We start from the raw sequence: 19,268 nt of genomic DNA, 5'->3' as shown, positions 1-19,268 counted from the left end.
CGGTGGTGGTGCTGCGGTAGCGTTGTCGCCTTACAATAAGACGTTGTCCTGTTCGATTCTCAGCTAAAGCATCTTCTGTGTGGAGACATGTGAATGGGCGTACCTTCGTTGAAGGTTGTGCGTCAGGGCCAGCAACTCAGCACATAAAAATCTACTGCCTATCATTAGCGGACTGGAGTTCCGCTGTGGCAACCCCTAACTGGAAAAAGCCGAAAGATACAACAACAACTAGTTTGATGTCCTTTTGCTCACAACCTATTCATGTGAAATGTACCCATTCTGAGAAGATATACCACATTTTCGAAAAGCCACATAACTATGTTAGCTACAGTAGTGCACTTTATCTCCATGCCCTCAGACACACACAGTGTCTCCAGTGAACTATACCAGTAATCATTTGACAGTGGTCATGCAGCTGTCATTTGGTATCACAGTTGCATAACCCCTCAAAAGTATCTACTTTCTGTGTACACTTCTGCTATCTCATTGAGAAGAAATAAAAAGGCACACAATGGCCATGATAAAGCATTTCATCTTGCTGTTCCCAGACTTGTACTAAGCCATATCAGTAACTGTCATGTTCTTTCAAATGCAACCTCTTTACTTGCAACTTTGGATTACTTTTCACTTTGTCGAGGGTAGATATTATAGACATTGCTGGTGGCAACAGTGCTAACATGTTAACCATATAACTTTATGTATGGCATTTAGCACAGAGGACTAAAGCTCTGAACTGCTAATAATCTACTTCCTGTGGACAGAGTTCAGGATTTGATTCTTTCTACCTTATTTTGCATGCTGTGTGAGTCAGTTAACCAGAGATTGCTTCTGGTCACCCAGTCCCAGTGGGTTTACCCAAGCAAACATGTAGGTAGAATAAATGACCATTCTTTGCTGACCAGATGTCTTCCATCTCTGCCATCCTAAATTCATAGCTGGTTGGTGGTTGCATGTTGTTGACTTTTACTTGCTAGGCAGTAGTGAAGCCAGATTGCCATTTTCCTCGATGATTTTAACCATTGCACTTTCTTAAGAAAAGCTTTAACTACCATATGCTTTTATTTTTCAGTTTATTAATTTATTTACTTATTTATTTTAGGAATATGGAACTTGTGGAGTATGCATGATATTATCCCTGCTGACAGAGACAGATGACAGTGAAGATACCTTGTCACCAAATGATGGTCATTTATTTTACTTATCTGTTGCTTGGGTAACAAATAGGAAATATGGCTGTCAATGAACGGCATTTCTTAATAATTTGGAGTTAAAGTACTTTTTTCACATTTGAGTGATCCAGCAACTTTCCTGACATTGTGTTTGGAAGTGGCAGTTTTGCTTATTTACAACTGAATATGAAACTGTTTCACAGTTGTGCTAAATTAGGGAATTTCTGCAGGCATTTATTTGTAGTTGTTCTGTTGTGTAACAAGCCATACTGACAGAATTAAATAATTTCACAAGTATATATAAAACTGTGAGACAGCTAGTACAAAGGTAATGTATACATTTATTAATCAGTAATTTGTACATGAATTTATAACACTTTTGTGGAGCTCTGTTCTTCCTTGTACAATAGCATTGAGCTGAGGATACTGTTGTCTTTTTTTAAGTAATGGAAGTTGTCTAAGCACCACATACATGCAATGACTAAGACTCAGCATTCAGTAAAAGGACTTTGCAATTTTACTTTTATTTTCTGGTTGGACTAGATAAGAGGAATTCTTTAGCTTAGAGCCTTTGGTATTCATAAAGTTTTAGCTGCTGGCATTGAATTGTGTTTGTAGAAATGCTAAATTGTTGCTGCTTACATTTTTATCAGCTTTTTTATTGACGTTTCAGTTAGTCCAGTAAGTTGCATGTGTTCTGGCTGCACCTCTTCCCTCAAGCATCATGTGCTATGTCAGTGCATTACTATGGAAGCATACGCTGAAATGGATGATAATTTAATATTTGCAGTTAGAAATAACCGTAGTAGAGCTAAAATCATAAGTATTGCTTAGTATGTGGCTGTTTTAAAGCATTTTAAAAGTGTTAACCAAGTAGGATACTGTGAGTTGTTTTTTTTGTCAGGTAGAATTCAAAAAAGAAGACACACTGTATTAATGAGAGAACATTTGCACTTAAACAACTATACAGTCACTCTGTTCAGTTAGTATAACCCCCATACTTTGCGTCCCCATATGTTAATGCTGTCTTCTGCTGTCCTTTCACATTGGGGACATTCATAGAAAATAGGAAACCAAAGGGGTTTGCTGGCAGTCTTAATGTTGTACACCTGTGATCCTTTCTGGGCAAATGCAGTTTGACAGTGAAATGTCAGAAAAAAAAATAATTCTCACTGTTAATGGGATGCAAGGGAATTTATTGAAAATAATGCTTTAAATGTTGAGAAACAAATTACCTTACCTCAGCTTTTTGTGATAACAACACTTATTATTACTGGTTTTATTTTATTTTATTATTTATTTTTAAAATGTGGGCATTTGGCACTGGCTTTCTTTATCTGAATTTGCTTTTTGCTTTGTAGCCCCATTATGAGCTTTTCAAGAGTCACTGTCATCTAAGTTTTGCTGACGTATTTCCTTCAGCCTTGCCTTTAAGTTATGTTTGAGTCACCTGAAGTTTAACAGTTTTTTTCTTTATTTTATTTTATTTCTTCCTTTATTTTGCAAGTCAGAGACTAGAGGTTGGCTTCCTGAAAAACTTCAAGGAAAAAAAAAAACACCAGCAACAGCAAATCACAATGTAGTGTAGTAGATTTAACTAGTGATTCGTTAGCAACCTTGGATTGAAACACCTCAAACATAGGTTGCATGCTGTATATCTCTGAGTCGGATTACTTATTTATTCTAGGTGAAAAGGTCTGTCATTGTGTATCATTTTTGGATGAACAGATTCCTTATTTTTTTTTTTTTTAATTCATATAGTTTTTGCAGATTGTTAACCAGGAATGCTAAGTTTAGAAATCATATTGGACCTGATCTTCATGGTTGCATTGTGTACACTTTATTGTGGTATCTACAGCAGGCGCGAGTTGCACAGTTTTAACTGTTGGAAACTAAGCTTAGCAAGGCTGTAGTTTTTGACAGCATTTGTGTCATTTTCTGTAAAATCTAGGGACACTATTGCACTTAAGTTCTACAGAAGTATCCCATTCTATTCATTCTGCTATGATTATCAGAGATAAAACCTACTGTTGTCCCTCGGTAATAATTTGAAAATGACTAGTAAACTCCTGCTCTTTATTAAGAAATTGTTTTGTCATTGGTCCTGATGTTTTTCCTCCTTTTGCTGAGGTCATGTACGCTGTTAATTCCTCTCATGCTCCTACCTGACTGCTGTGGTGATTTTCTCTAGTGGTTATCAGTGCAAGCCTTCCAGCACCACATACACAGGTCTGCAGCAGGTCAGCATAGGCTAAGACACTGCAAAGGACCAGAATCACCTTGTTTGTGCATCTGTTCCACTATAGCTTAGTGGCAAGTTTACTAGTCTTTGTAAGTGTATGAAGAGCAATGCCAATGTTTTGGAATTGCGCTGTATTATTCCTTAAAGTGACTATTTGTTTGCTAACCTATTTTTTTCTTAATCATATAAACTCACTAGCAACAAATGCTTGTTTACAAGGGTGACCCAAGAGACTGGCTGTAGAATTACAAAGTATATATTGAGGGAATAAAAGCCAGGATGCTGCTCACTAACATCTTATAACCTCAGCCATCTGCTGTGAATGCCAGGTTCACCACACACCTTTAGTCCTTGGAGAAACTGCCTTACTTACATTACCTTGACTCTAAGTATTAGATGATGAGCATTTGATTTTGCTATCATTTTATAGACTGTCTACTGCTTCACACTTCCCTTCATTTTAATATTTATATTCCTGCTGAAGGCTCCAGTTTAATTTGTACTTCAGTGTGACATGAAAAAAATGCCAAAAAAGATAACCAACAACGTTTATAATGTGTTGGTGATGTCATGATCTTGGCATACATTTGCATGTTTGTCATTGTGCCAGCTCCAGGTTGTCAAACACAGCAGTCATCCATGTAGAACATGGCTGATGGTACTGTAATGTAAAAATGATATGGTATGACATTCCTGTCACGTGTTATTCATATTGGTCTTACAGGATCTTGTTAATTTGGTGCTGGGTACCTTGAACTATAAGCACATACTTTTATATGCCATTTTTGCAAGATTTGGAGTTGTAAACAGTTGATAATACTTCAAGTAAAAACAGGTAAAAGTGACAGAAAGCGTGGGGCTTATTGCTTTTATGTTCTTAATATATTTCAGCACGCAAATCCAAGAAACTGGGGAAGTTAAAAAGTATACAAGAGGAGCAGCGGCCACGAAGTCCCGAAGAAGGTACAATTTACATGGATTCATTGAAAGAATCCGCTTCAGCATCGACTCTCCTTCGTTTGCCTAGTATTCCAGCACACCTTAGCCCGTCCGTGGGGGCAGTGTTAGAAAGTGTTGAACCAGATGTGGTGTATGCAGGATTTGACAGCTCTCAACCAGACACTACAGAGCATTTGCTCTCCAGCTTAAACCGACTTGGTGGAAAGCAGATGATTCGGACGGTAAAATGGGCAAAAGTTCTTCCAGGTATTTTTGTTTTTTTCTTGACTTGCTTACGGTGGGCTGTTAGTCCATTTTTTCCTTAGAGAGTAGTATCAGTAAAATAGTGCTATATTATTTAGCAGTGTGGAGGCCTCCATCAGTAGATGAATCAATGAATCACTAATATAAAACAGCAGGCCTAAGGATTTTGTCTTAACCTTACACGTCATACTTCTGAACCGTCACTGATTTTCAGGGGCATCTTTGATTTTGGCTCAAAGTTTGCCTGTTAATTTTTTCTTTTAAGTAACGGCGACTGAATACTGTTAAACATAATGATAACGATTAATTGGAGGCATTTTATTTCAGAAATGCACTTTAATTCATGCCATCCTATTCTGTTAACTTTCTAAATCACTATACTATATTTAAAGAGTGTCCCTGATTTGGGACCTTTGTCTGATTACTTTTGACTTTGTAACAGATTAAGGAGATAAAAAGTTGTAGGTTGTGTTGCACAGCTGTGATAAATTAAATGGGAAGTTCGGCCCCATTAGGCAGTAGTAGTTTGTCTGTTTTATTAATTGTGAGATGCTTACATAACAGCTTGCATGGTTTTAGTCAAGTTTTCATGAATCCCTTACTTTTATTTGCTGTCAGTGTTTTTGCTCCGTGATAGTTGTCTTCTGTTTTATTGGTTTGACAATGATTAGCAAGCAACATTTAAAAGTTATTGAAACAAAAAGGACCAAATTCAGAAGTGGCCACCACCAGTGGTAAGTCCTAACATGGGCTACTGCCACTGGTGGCAGTCCTTTCTTCTGATTCAGGCCCACTGCAGTGATCGTATGCAGTCAGTAGGATCATCACTGTGGACCATCTTTTTAAACAAGTTATGTACTAAGAAGGCATTTCAGGGAAGTGGCCAGTGCTAATTATTAATGTGCTCTGCACTGGCTTGGCTGATTAAGTTAGCAGCTCATCTGGCTTTGATAATTAATTCTGTGAAAAGTTGTGTTTAACCATTTCATTCAGTGGGTGAGATCTGGTTACAGGTAAGTGCTTGGAAGTTTGGCAGACAGGTAGTGGTGGCAGGGGGGGGTGAGTGTGTATGTGTGTATGCGAGTGGCTGCATGTGTGAGTATTCAGAGGGATGATTAGTCTCAGGTGTGATTGTGTGACTGTGTGTCTGCCTGTATGGTCATAGTATGGGGGTTATTTGGAGATAGGTAGGGTACATGTATGTGTGTGTATGTACATGTTCTTGTGTTTGTCTGTGTGTGTGTGCATGTTTATATATATATATATATATATATATATATATATATATATATATATATATATATATATATATGTACGTATATATATATATATGTATATATATATATATATATACATACGGGTAAATGGGTGAGTGTGTCTGGAATGTGATTGTCTGGGAGTGCTGTGTGTATGTGTCAGCGCACATGTGGTTGAATGTACAAATGTGTGTTTGTGGGGGTTATCACACCTCTCAACACCCCTAGCCTAACAAGCAAATAGTGCAGTGTTGGGGGAAGGGACAGTAGATGTCTAGGAAATCAAAATGCTTCTTTTAATGTACTTATGAAGTAAATAGAGCAACAATTTTGCAGCATGAAAAATGTATAAGTGTGGGGGGGGGGCACTAGCTACTGGGATACACTTTAATAATACTGTCCAATCATTTTAAAAAGTTGCAGCTCAAAAAATGTATGGGCGGGACGGGGTGGTACTAGCCGCCAGGCATATACTTTAAATATTACTCTACAATCACTTAAAAAGTTAATACAAGAAGAAGGAGAAAGACTTGTAATTCTTTAACCATAGCACAGAAAGTAGGATTTTAGTCCCCTGCACTAACACTAGACATCATCATGAACCCCCTTTTACCCACTTTCTACATGGGGTGGTGTCAGCTGTCGCCATCTCTCTCTGTCCGTTGCCATTCTCCTGCCTTCTTCAACACTCACATCTGACTGTCTCAGGCCTTCTTTTACACAATCCATCCACCTCTTTGCTGGACATCCGTGTTTCCTCTTCCCTTTTTCCTGTCTGTCCCAAATCTTTTTCACCAAATTGTCTTCTGCTTTTTTGCATATATGCCCAAACCACCATAATCTGTTCACTCTAGCTGTTTCTTTTAAAAAAACATGGAAATATAAAAGAGAACTGAACCTAAATTACATATAATCTTTCTTCATTTTTGTTTTGGCCCAAATTCGGTATGGCATTAGATACATTTTAAACATAAATTATGCTAACTGAATGCACTGTAGAATTTAAATCTGCTTACTATAGTCTGTCTTCTTTTCTTCCTCCTGTTCTTTTTCATGTTTTGCTAGCTTTTTATTAGTTACGTTTTGCTAATGTCAGATGACCAAGCCCGTCATCTCCAACATCAGGACTGGTTAATCAGAGGCAGCAGTTGCTTGGAACCTTTGAGACCCTACCCCACTGTAACTTCTCCTCTAACTCCTGCTATGTATGCATCATGTTTCCCCTACACCACATCTTGTTTGTTCCATTTGTGTTAGCAGCGAGAAGCATCTGCAGGGTCATTTTGCAGTGTTCTGTTTATCGTTTTTCACAAGAACACCACTTCCTTGACTTACAGGACACATCTGTCCTTTTTCTACATTTCTCCATAACACATAGTTGTTTATCTGATGTAGTTAGTTATTCAGAATGTAGCAAGTTATTCAGAGTTATCCTGCAATACTCCATTTGCAATCTTGCAATACTCCAGTTGCAATCTTGCTTAGCTGATATTTCATTTTTGCTGCAGGACTGTACTGTGTTTTGGCTAGTTGTAGTACTCATTGGTAGTTAATACTGTAGATTTTTGGTTGTATTTTATCATTTGGGTTTATGGCTGTGTCCCTAGTGATACTGAAAGGTGTAAAAGTTTCATAAGTCTTCTAATTGTGAACACAAGATTCCCCATCAGGGCAAAAACACTTGTTGCAGTCCATCTTGATGCAGTGTGTGTCATATGCCATAGATTTGGGTCTGTGACTCTACAAGAAAGGAGAAACAAGTTGATCTTGAAGGGTTTATTGCCCTCTGACATTATTAGGCCTAAACCCAGAAAGGGTAAAAAAAAAAACAAAAAAAGAAAAGATGAGGACAGGAAGTGCCCACGGATTTAGGAAGAGCTTCCCCTTCTATGTGCAAAGTTCCCTGGCTGCCTTGCCAGGATATTTCTTCCTACGTCACAGGATCAGGCAGGGATCGATGGAATTTTTCAACATGAGGTACAGTGGATATAAAAACTACACACCCCTGTTAAAATGCCAGGTTTTTGTGATGTAAAAAATGAGAACACAGTAAATCATTTCAAAACTTTTCCCACCCTTAATGTGACCTATAACCTGTACAATTCAACTGAAAAACAAACAAATCTGTTAGGGGAAAAATATAAAAAAGTAAAAAACATACAATAAGCTGGTTGCATAAGTGTGCACACCCTTAAACTAATACTTTGTTGTAGCACCTTTTGATTTAATTACAACATTCAGTCTTCTTGGGTAGCATGGCACATCTTGACTTGGCAATATTTGCCCACTCTTCCTTGTAAAAGCACGCCAAATCTGTAAGATTATGAGGGCATCTCTTGTGCACAGCCCTCTTCAGGTCACCCCACAGATTTTCAATTGGATTAAGGTCTGGGCTCTGGCTGGGCCATTCCAAAACTTTAATTTTCTTCTGGTGAAGCCATTCTTTTGTTCGTGTGGATGTATGCTTGTGGTCATTATCGTGTTGAAAGGTGAAATTCCTCTTCATCTTCATCTTCAGCTTCAGCTTTCTAGCAGACGCTTGAAGGTTTTGGGCCATATGTGACTATGGAGCTGTTCATAATTCCCTCCACCTTGACTAAACCTCAGTTCCAGCTGAAGAAAAGCAACCCCAAAGCATGATACTGCCACCACCATGTTTCACCATGGGAATGGTGTTCTTTTGGTGATGCGAAGTGTTGTTTTTGCGCCAAATGTACCTTTTGGAATTGTGGCCAAAAAGTTCAACCTTGGTCTCATCAGACCATAACACATTTATCAACATGATTTTTGGGAGATTTGATGTATTGTTTTGCAAATTTTAGCTGGGCCTGGATGTTTTTCTGTGTAAGAAAAGGCTTCTGTCTTCCAAACCTACCCCATAGGCCAGACATATGGAGTATATGGGAGATTGTTGTCACATGCAATACACAACCAGTACTTGCTAGAAATTCCTGTAGCTCCTTCAGTGTTGCTGTAGGTCTCTTGGCAGCCTCCCTGACCAGTTTTCGTCTTGTCTTGTCATCAATTATGGAAGGACGTCCAGTTCTTTGCAACGTCACTGTTGTCCCATATTTTGTCCACTTTTTGATGACTGTCTTCACTGTGTTCCATGGTATATCCAATGCTGTGAAAATTTTTTGTACCCTTCTCCTGACTGATACCTTTCAGCAGTGAGATCCCTTTGATGCTTTGTAAGCTCTCTGTGAACCATGGCTTTTGCTGTAGCAGGCAACTGAGTAAATGTCAGGAAAATGAACTGAACTTTGGGGTTAGTGCACAGTGTGCAGTCTGTTGTCAGCTTTCAAACCATTAATGGCTCTATGCCTTAAGCTTTGTGGTTTAATGGTAGTGACAGTATTCTTGGTTCCCTTTGCAAGATACAGAATCAGGATACATTAATGGACACTCAGGTTCCATTGGAATCAGAACTCAAATTTGATATCCCTTCTAATTCAGTTATCAAATATTTGCTGTCAACATCTTAGTGTAGCCTTAGGTTCATACTAGGCTATCTGCCCTAGGGCTTTTATAAGCCTAGCCAGAGTGCGTTTGGCTTTCGCCACCCATTTTAAATGAATTTTGCTATGCCCTTTTTCGAGGTTAGTATACTGTGCCTCTGTAGTGATAACTTTTATGAATCTCAGCCTATGTCTACTAAGAGATTTAAAAGAGTTGTAAGTGAAATTGTAAGTGCAAGATGGGATAATTGGAGTAAAAGGGATAAACATGAATTAAATGCTATTGTTAATAAAATAAAATTGATTCAGAAAAATTAAATGGGAAAGTCGATTGTTTGTGATATAACAAAACATATGACATTGTTAGTTATGCCCTGGGGAATTTGTAAGAAAAAGAAGTTTTTTACTAAGAGTGGAGATATAATATAATAAGAAATTACTAGAATGAAAGTTAAATATTGACAGCTGCGAAGAGAAGGGATTGTGGTGATGGACAAACACTATTGGATAACTCCCTACAAGATTTTAGAGAGTCCAGTAAAGCAAGACATTCAAAAATTGCAAATGACAACTCAGTGGCAATGTAAAAAATGTTCAGTGGCAATTGATGTTAAATTAACAGTGAAGCTTTAATGACATGCAAACAGTATGATGACAGGAAATGTCACAAATGTTGTGAAGAAGAAACTGGAACATTTTTGCGAAATTGTGATAGAACAGTAAAGTTTTGGAAAAAAGTAAGAATATATGGAAATGTACAGAAGTAAGGAATATCAATAAGGGAAGTATTTTATATGGACATTATGGGTTAGATGATAAAGTCAAATTAGATAGAACAGATTGATTTTTGCATGTTTGTAGCAAATGTGGAAAGCACTTTGCAGTGAATTTCTGTATAATAAGTGGAATGTTACTGGGTTACAAAAAGATATGGCTATGAGTGAAAGGGTGGAGGCATGAAGATGACACAAGCAGCGCATATTGTAAAACACAAATTGCATCTGTAAGCTTTTTTTTTTTTTTAATTCTGTATAAAAAGTAAATGCTGTGTATATGTAAATAATAAGACCCCCCTTCATAAGGGATTGTATATAATGATTATAAGGTTTACTATCATTTTAGTGATCATTACAGTATCGAATCACAAAATAACATGACCAAAAGGTCGCAAGATGAGAATGCCGATGCCCAGATGCAAGAACAAAGTCGTACATCGAATCTCCTGACCTGCTTGGACACAGGAACAAGTGCTAACATGGGTCCAGAGAGGGGACAAGCCCAAGTTTTCATGCATGTGGGCATCAGCATTCTTGCCTTTTGACCTTCTGGTTACGTTATTTTGTGATTCATAGGTTCATAGGTAGGTACTAGGCTATTAGCCCTAGGGCCTGTATAAGCCTAGCCAAAAAGGTACCCTGGTTTTTTCCACCCAAGAAAATTATTTTCCTGTGCTCCTGTCGAGCAGTGCCACAAAAGTGATCCCTGGGGTGAATTTCCTATTTCCCATCCAGTCATCAAGATTTTTCTTGGAGTGCTAATGAAAAGCTCTGTTTGACATAGATAGGTAGTCTGTTCTGGAGTATGGGAAGTCTCTGGGACAGGAATGTATCCCTTCAGCATGTTCTGTTTATTGTGGTGACAAGGTTTAGGTCCCTAGAGCATGTAGCTCAGAGGGATTGGGATTTCTTTAAGTGGAGCATGTCCAACAGCTCTGGAATTGACATAGCTTTGTATGTTAGGCAGAGATCGCCTCTGAGTAGGAGATATGCGACGGAGTAAAGCTGGAGATTTTTGAGATGGTCTGCGTAGGGCATCTGTTTGAGGCCAGTAATCCTTTTTGTGAGGTATTTCTGTGGCCTTTCCAGTTGTTGTAGATGTCTTGTGAGGTACATACCAAAAGGGGCGTTGTACTCTATAATGGGTCTAATGAGTGATGAGTAGAGGGGAACAATGACCTCTTTTTTTCTGGATGAGAAACCTTTTGTGATGAGGTGAGTCACGTAGAAGGATTTTCTGACCACTGTGGCGATGTGATTATCAAAGGAGAGACTACTGTCCACCTGTGTCTCAAGGTCTCTTATCACACTTTTGGCGTTAAGTAGACTACCACTTATGTGGTAGTTCATGGGTACAGAATTTTTACCAAAGGGGATGACAATACACTTTTTGGCATTGAGCTTCAGGCCATGGCTTTAACACCAGGCATCTGTTTCAGTGAGGCCCTTTTGCAGTATGTCCACATCGTTAGGAGTTTCGATTATGGCTCCTAGTTTGCAGTCATCTGCAAACTTTGTTAGCCGAAGACCTTCTGTGTTAGCCTGTACTTCAGAGAATTAGATACCAAACAGGAGAGGACCCAGGACTGAACCCTGTAGTACTCCACTTGTCACTGGTCTGAAGTCGGATTTGGAGTCTGCTACTTTCACAGTGTGGGTTCTGTCCGTGAGCCAGTTGGCAACCCATCTTGTGACATAGGGATTTATACCTAGTTTAGTGAGTTTATCTATAATTCCAGAGTGGGGGATGGTGTCAAAAGCCTTGGCGAGATCTAGTTGGGCTGTGTGAACCACCTTACCCTCATCTACAGCTTTGGTGACTGCTTCAAAGAAGTCTGTCAGGTTTAGGAGACATGATCTGCCTTTTACAAACCCGAACTGGGTAGGGTCCAGAGTTTGGAGATTACCAATGTCTTTGTTTATGAGTTCCATGATGATTCATTCCATGGCCTTGCAGACCAGGCTCGTCAGGCTAATGGGGCGGTAGTTCCCGGGGTCCGTCTTGGCTCCCCCTTTGTGGAGTGGGATAAACGTCGAGGTGCGCCATTCAGTGGGCACAAATCCTGAAGTGAGGCTATGATTGAACATGTTACTTAGGTAGGGTGCCAGTTCATTCAGTAGTTCATGTAGAACGCAGCCTGGGATATTGTCAGGTCCCATGGATGCTGTGTTCTTGGATTGGAGAGTGTGTTTTTTACCTGTGCAGCCTTGATTACAGGAACTTTGCATTCTTCCGGTATAGAGATGGGCCCTCTAGGGGGTGAGACGGGGGTAAAGTTAGCACTGAACCTATCTGCCAGGATGTTGGCAATATCAGTTGGTTCTGTATATTTAGTGCCATTGTGCTGTAACTCAGAGCACCATGCCATGGAGATTCTTGACATAGCTGTAGAATGGTTTATGGTTGTCTTTAGAGTCAGTGGCAATTTTGTTTTCGTAACTAGCTTTGGAGGATTTTATGTGGGATCTCAGCTTCTTACTGAGGTTGACCAGGGAGTTCCTCCAGTCATGGGATTGTACTCTTTTTTTGCAACAGTTTCTTTCTTCTGTTGTAGAGTTTGTTTATGGCAGAGGACCACCAGATTGGCTTCCTTTTTTTGGAGGATAACATCTTGGTTCTATTAGGGATAGCATGATCCATGCACTTGTGTAAGTGCTTATAAAGTGCATTTGTGTAGGATTCAGCAGTCGTACCTCTATTGTCCGTCTGCATGGGTGTCATGAAGTTTGCCAGTTCTGTCTTAAGAAGTGTGAAATTAGCTTTGGAGAAGTTTTTTTACAGTTGTTTCCCTAATTGGGGGTGGGGGCAGGATGTGGATGTCTAGGGTGATTAGCTTGTGGTCGGATTTGACCAACGAGGAATTGACATCTGGTGTGGAACACCGGTTGCCCACATTGGTAATAACCAGGTCTAGGATATTGCTGCCTCTGGTGGGGGTGTGAATAATTTGATTCAAGGCATTGGAATTTATGAATTCCAGAAAACTTTGAGCAAAGGAGTTGGTACACGAGTAGTTTTCCCAGTTAATGGTGGGGTAGTTGAAAATCGCCCATTATTAGGGTGTTGGGTTGTACCCTAATACTTTCCAATGTATCAAGAAATGAGGAGTGGTAATCCTGGGGCATGGTGGGGGGTCTGTAGCAAGCTACAATTTGGATTGCGGTCTTGCCCAGACTTAGTTGCACTTGGATAATCTCGGATGCATTATGATGTGCAACTAGCCTGAAGGTGTGGATATCCTTAATGAATATGGACACGCCTCCATCTTTAGTGCTTCATTCCGGATTAGGTGGCTGAAAGGTGTGGTATTAATTATAGCCTGGTAATGCAAGGGTGCTCTCTGGAGATTTGAACCAGGTCTCTGTCACTGTCACTGCACAGATGTCGATGTCTTTGACGTTATAATGATCGCTAAAAATGGTAGTAAACCAATTATTAGAAGAGAAAGATAAAATTGATTTTTTTTTATTTTTTGCTTTGTTACACATTTATTATTTTATAGGAAGTGAAAATAAATGTGGAGTTTCTTTTGCTGAGGATTTTTTCAGTAAAATATGAAGTACTGTGAGAAAATACAATAACTAAAAAAGGAAGATTTATAAAAAAGTAAAGTTTGTGCTCGGAGTCTGAAAAGAAAATAAGGAAGTGGTAAAAACATTTTGAGTATTTTGATGATAATCAGGTTGATTGGTACAAAGAAATAAGGGGAAAGTTTATTTTATGTTGATGCATGGTAATATGTAGAACAGAAGAATTTCAGTATTAAAAGTGTTAAGCATGCCTGGCTGCTCCAGTGGTATAGAGTGATAAAGCCCTAACTACGGCCCAAATGACCCAAGTTAGACTGATGGCTTGGGCGACTAACAGAGTGACAGGGAGGGATGTGTGTGCTTGTCCTGGGAGGGAGGGCACTGGTTAATGAAGCTCCCTAAGAGGAGGCATGGTCCATACAGGGGGTTAATCATACTCAGTACAATGGCCTCTTGGTTAATCATTCCAAAAATACTAGAGCTAGAAGATTATAGGGAATGCATGGATAAGCTTTTGGAGAGCTTCACTTATGACCCTATAAGAATAAGACCAAAATTAACTTGGCATTCATATGTGATGGTTTATGTTCAGCACTGCACTACTGCCAGCTCGAGCATTTGGTTACCTGTTAACAGCAAGAGCCAATTTTTTTCTCAGTACACTCATCTGCAAAATATTAAATGATGCCTCCTGTCCACCACTCCTCAGGAGGCAGCAGTTTAGAAACCAATTCTGTACTCTTAGAAATGACAATATTCAGTTATACTGGTCCCCATTCACACTAGCTGTGTATAATAGAGCTTTCTCAAAAAGTCCTGCTGTTTGGAACAATCTACCAGCAAATATTAAGAGTAATAGTCCAAGTACTGAGTATCAAAAAAACACTCACTAACCATCCATCCAAAGAAAGTAAATGTATTATAGAGACAAGGGCTAACACAATGATACATCAGTTCTTAGGTTACACTGTAATGGTAGTTCCATTCCAAAAGTTGCAGATCTGATGTTATCCATGTCATCATTCAAGGCCATAGGATCTAGGATCCGATAACGGATCCAAGCTGGCATCATACTACAGACAGATCCAAGGCTCTAGCTCCTCACTCCACCATGATGCCCTGCTGTTGTCTCACCCCAAAATCTCATTTGCCGTGTATCCTGTGCAGACGCGTGTTCCTCTGGTTCTAGCTAGATAAATGTTTTCTTGACTTTTTTCTCGTACCTTAAGTAGAATTGTTAGAGTGTTTTTTCTAGTGTAGTTTGGGGCTGTGAGTTATTGTTCCTGTAATTACTTCTCTTCCCTTAGTTTAGTTTTCGGTTTAGTTAATGTGCGTTGGGTTTTAGCACCCTTTTCTCTTGTAGCCATTAGGGCTGTAGTGTTATTGTGGTTGGTGTGTTTTTAGGAGTGTAATTTGTTTCTCTCTCTTTTAGTGTTAGAGTTATGACTGATAAGCCTTCTGGCTTTAAGAAATGCTCCTCATGTGCATGAGGAGTGCTTCTGTTGCTTGGGCACTCTGCACCTGGAGGTTGAATGCAACATTTTTGCCGTATTCAACCCCATGCTTCTAGCAGAGCACCGCAACACACTCTTACTAAAGGGTCTGGCCCAAGGGGGACCCTTCATTTCCCCCTGAAAGGCTTCCTGTTCCAATCTGAAGAGGAAGACCCCTTCTCTCCAGCCAATTCCCTCTTCTCTCAGATCCAGGGTCTGTCCATCTCAGAGGTCCTCGTATCCAACCAAGACCAGGCCAGCCTCGGATCTGACCAGTTCGTTGAATCCGTCTGCTGTGTCTGCTAGGCCTTTGGATCCAACGGGAACATCGGATCTTATTATAGTCTTGGAGGAGGTAGGCGTCCCTTCTACCTCCAAACAGGTGATGTAGTTTGCTCTGAGACATTTGGAGCATACTCCAGAATACAGTAGTAGGTCAGGGAGATCTCCCTCTAAGTCCACCCACTCCTCTTCCTCCTCTAGATCTTCGAGGAGTCTCTTGCCCTCAGATGTGGACAGGATAATGAGGAGCTTTCTCAAGGCCCAAATAGAGTTGGGGCTCCTGGCTTCTCCTGCCCATCTGGCCAGGGGAGCCTCGCCCCTCCTGGTTTCTCATTCTCGTCATCCAACCCAGTGGTTTTGGATTCTAAGGACAAGGACATCAACGGTCAGATTCCAGCGAGGCCAGGTATTCTCCCTTTCTTGACCCTGTTGGGGTCCCTGGCTTATTCTGTTCCCCTACCCTCAGAGCTGGGTGAGCCCCCATACTGGAGTGGTCGATGCCGGCTCTGTGAGGGGGGGGGGGATCTGATACCATCTTCTCAGACCGGTTCCTTCCCCTTGGCGCTTTGGCCTTTAATAGCTCCATAGTATCATCCAGGGGTCATGGTGTTGTTTCTGGACTCATTCCTCCTCACCAGGGAACCTTTCCCTCGTATGTGGGGGATGAGCCCACTTCCAGCCCCTCGGCTTTCCGGGTGGTAGAGAGGACCTTCTCCAGATCTGGAGTTTCCTCTGCTGCACCTCCCGGACCCTTCCTGCCTCTCTCTACTTCAGCTGGTGAGGCCTCCCATTCTGTCCAGGGTCAGCCATCCTGATCGAGCCTTCAGGGGGTTTCCTCACCTCTGTGAGTTGCTGTCTCTTCCTGAGTCCTTCCCGCAGCCCCCTGCAGAGGACATTCATCATAAGGGAACGTGCAAGAGGAGGCATTTGGACTCGCATGTGAATCCCCCACCGAGGATATGGACCTTAAAGAAGGAGACAGGTCCCCCAGATCTCTGCGTGACGATGTCTCCTTTGAAGATATCCGTGAACTCTTGAAGCAAATGGGCAGATGGTCTTCCCATCCCCCGTCTTCAGAGGAGTCTGTATTTCTGAAGGCCTTTGGGATGGGCCCATCTACCTCCTGGGTGTCCCCCCTACTGATGAGTTGGTAGATCTGATCGCCAGCAGGGCCTGGAAGGAGCCAGACATGGTGGAGCCTGTTCCAAAAACAGCCGACAAATTTCTTAGCCCTCCAGCAGACCATTCTTTTTGGAGCAAAGGTGTCCCAGTCATTGCCACAGTGGTTACCACCTCCACTAAAAAGGAGCTAGCAGAATAGAGCTCCATGGTCCATCCCCCGAACAGGGAGTCCCAAGCGATAGACCATTTTGGAAAGCATGTGTACACCTCAACTACCTTTGGACTGAGAGCGACAAATTATTTGGCACATTTTATTTATTTATTTGTTTATTTTACATTTGTTTACCGGGTAGTGTCCGACTGGGCTAGCAGCCCATTTTCAGTGGATACCCGGGGAGAAAAGCTCCAGAAAAAACAAGACAGATGAAAATACACAAATTACATCAACGTTTCCTGGAATTCATTAATTCAAATGCCCTGGACCAGCTCGTTCTTTCCTCCACTAGAGGTAGCAACATCCTTGACCTGGTCATTACTAACATGGGCAACCGTTGCTCTACACCAGTAGTTAACTCCTCCCTGGTTAGATCTGACCACAAACTAGTCACCCTGGAAATCCACATCCCTCCCACCCCCACAAAGTAACTACCATGAAAAACTTTTCCAAAGCTAACTTTGGGCTCCTAAAAACAGAGGTGGTTAACTTCATGGCACCTATGCAAATGAAGAATAGTTGCATGACTGGCAAATCATACACCAATGCACTCTACAAACACGTTCACAGATGCATGGATCTCACCATACCCAATAGAACCAAGACACTCTCCTTCAAAAAAAGGAAGCCAATCTGGTGGTCCCCTGCCATAAACAAACTCTACAGCAGGAGGAGGAAACTGATGTGGAATAAGGTGAAGTCCCAAGACTGGAAAAACTCCCTTATCAGCCTCAAAAAAAGTTGAGATCCCTCGTCAAATCTTTTAAAGCTAGCTATGAAAACAGAATTGCAGCAGATAGTAAAGACAACCACAAGGCCTTCTATAGTTATGTAAAGAATCTCCATGGCAATAGCCAGGTTTGCTCTGAGCTACTGCACAATGGTACCTCCTATACCGAGCCAACGGATATTGCCAATATACTGGCCGACAGATTCAGTGCCAACTTTACTGCCCCCCCCCCGAAACGACCAATTACAATACCAGTAGATTGCCAGGCACCCAGGATTACTGCTGCACAGGTAAAAACAGCACTGTCCAAGGCCAAGAATACAGCTTCCATGGGACCTGACAGTATCCCTGGCTGTGTTCTTCATGAACTACAGAGTGAACTGGCACCTCACATGTGTGCTCCGTTCAATCACAGCCTCACATCAGGTTTTGTCCCTACCGAATGGCGCACTGCTACAGTCATCCCTCTCCACAAAGGAGGAGCGACTACAGACCCTGGGAACTATTACCCCATTAGCCTGACGAGTCTGATATGCAAAGCTGTGGATTGCATCATCATGGACCTAATAAACAAGGATATAGGGAAACTCCAAACTCTGAATCCCACACAGTTTGGTTTTGTGAAGGGTAGATCATGCCTGCTAAACTAAGTTGACTTCTTTGAGTCAGTCACCAGAGCTGTGGATGAAGGAAATGTGGTTCATACAGCCTGCCTTGATCTGGCCAAGGCATTTGATACAATTCCCCATTCAGGAATCATAGAAAAACTCACTAAGCTAGGCATCAACCCCTATATCACTAGGTGGGTTGCAAACTGGCTCACAGATAGAACCCACAGTGTGAAAGTAGCGGACTACAAGTCAGACTGCTGACCAGTCACAAGTAGAGTCCCACAGGGTTCGGTCCTGGGTCCTCTCCTGAATGGTATCTACTTCTCTGAAGTCCAGGCCAACACAAAGGGTCTCTGGATGACAAAGTTCGCAGATGATTGCAAGTTGTGAGCTATTATTAACTCCCCAAGTGATGCTGACATCCTACAGAAATTCCTCACTGAGACCAACGACTGGTGTCAGAATCATGGCCTTAAGTTCAATGCCAAAAAAAGTGTTATCATCCCCTTTGGGAAAAACCTGGTTCCCATAAATTACCACATCGATGGTAGTCCACTGAACACAGAAGGTGTTATAACAGATCTGGGAACACAGGTTGTCAGCAGCCTCTCTTTTGACCACCACATTGCCACTGTGGTCAGAAAGTCCTTTTATGTGGTACATCTCATTACTAAGGGTTTTGCATCCAGGAAGAAAGAGGTCATTGTCTCCCTCTACTTTTCCCTCATCAGGCCACTCATCGAGTACAATGCCCCATGTGGCATGTACCTTGCTAGACACCTGCAACAACTGGAGAGGCCGCAAAAGTACCTCACAAAGAGGATCCTAGGCCTTAAACACTTGTCCTATATGGACATACTCAAAAAAACTCCAGCCATTCTCTGTCTCATGTTGCCTACTTAGAGGCGATCTCTGCTTGACATACAAAGCCATGTCTGATCCAGTTCTGTTAGAAATGCTACATCTAAATAAATCCCAGTCCCTTCGCACCACACGCTCCAGTGACCTCAACCTCATTACCACAATCAACAGAACGTGCTGGAGGGACAGGTTCATAACCCAGAGACTGCCCTTGCTATGGAATAGACTTCCCATACATGTCAAACAGAGCACCTCACTGACCCTCTTCAAGAGAAACCTTGATGAGTGGATGGGAAATAAAATATTCACCCCAGGGATCA

General features: G+C 41.3%; 1 protein-coding gene across 1 annotated transcript in view; it reads left to right on the top strand.

The window, feature by feature from the left end:
- Positions 1–19,268, top strand: part of NR3C2 (nuclear receptor subfamily 3 group C member 2) — a 1,048,765-nt gene that overhangs the window by 822,981 nt on the left and 206,516 nt on the right. Inside the window, exon 6 of the mRNA XM_044062249.1 lies at positions 4,303–4,617. Within this exon, the coding sequence (XP_043918184.1) occupies positions 4,303–4,617 (315 nt within the window). The remainder of the gene's footprint in view (positions 1–4,302; positions 4,618–19,268) is intronic.

This window comes from Protopterus annectens, chromosome 2.part1 (genome assembly GCF_019279795.1).
Source record: "Protopterus annectens isolate FY-2018-M chromosome 2.part1, PAN1.0, whole genome shotgun sequence".
In the NCBI taxonomy this organism is placed as follows: domain Eukaryota; kingdom Metazoa; phylum Chordata; order Ceratodontiformes; family Protopteridae; genus Protopterus; species Protopterus annectens.
The sequence above is the reverse complement of the archived record's forward strand: the minus strand, read 5'-3'. Positions and strand labels throughout refer to the sequence as shown.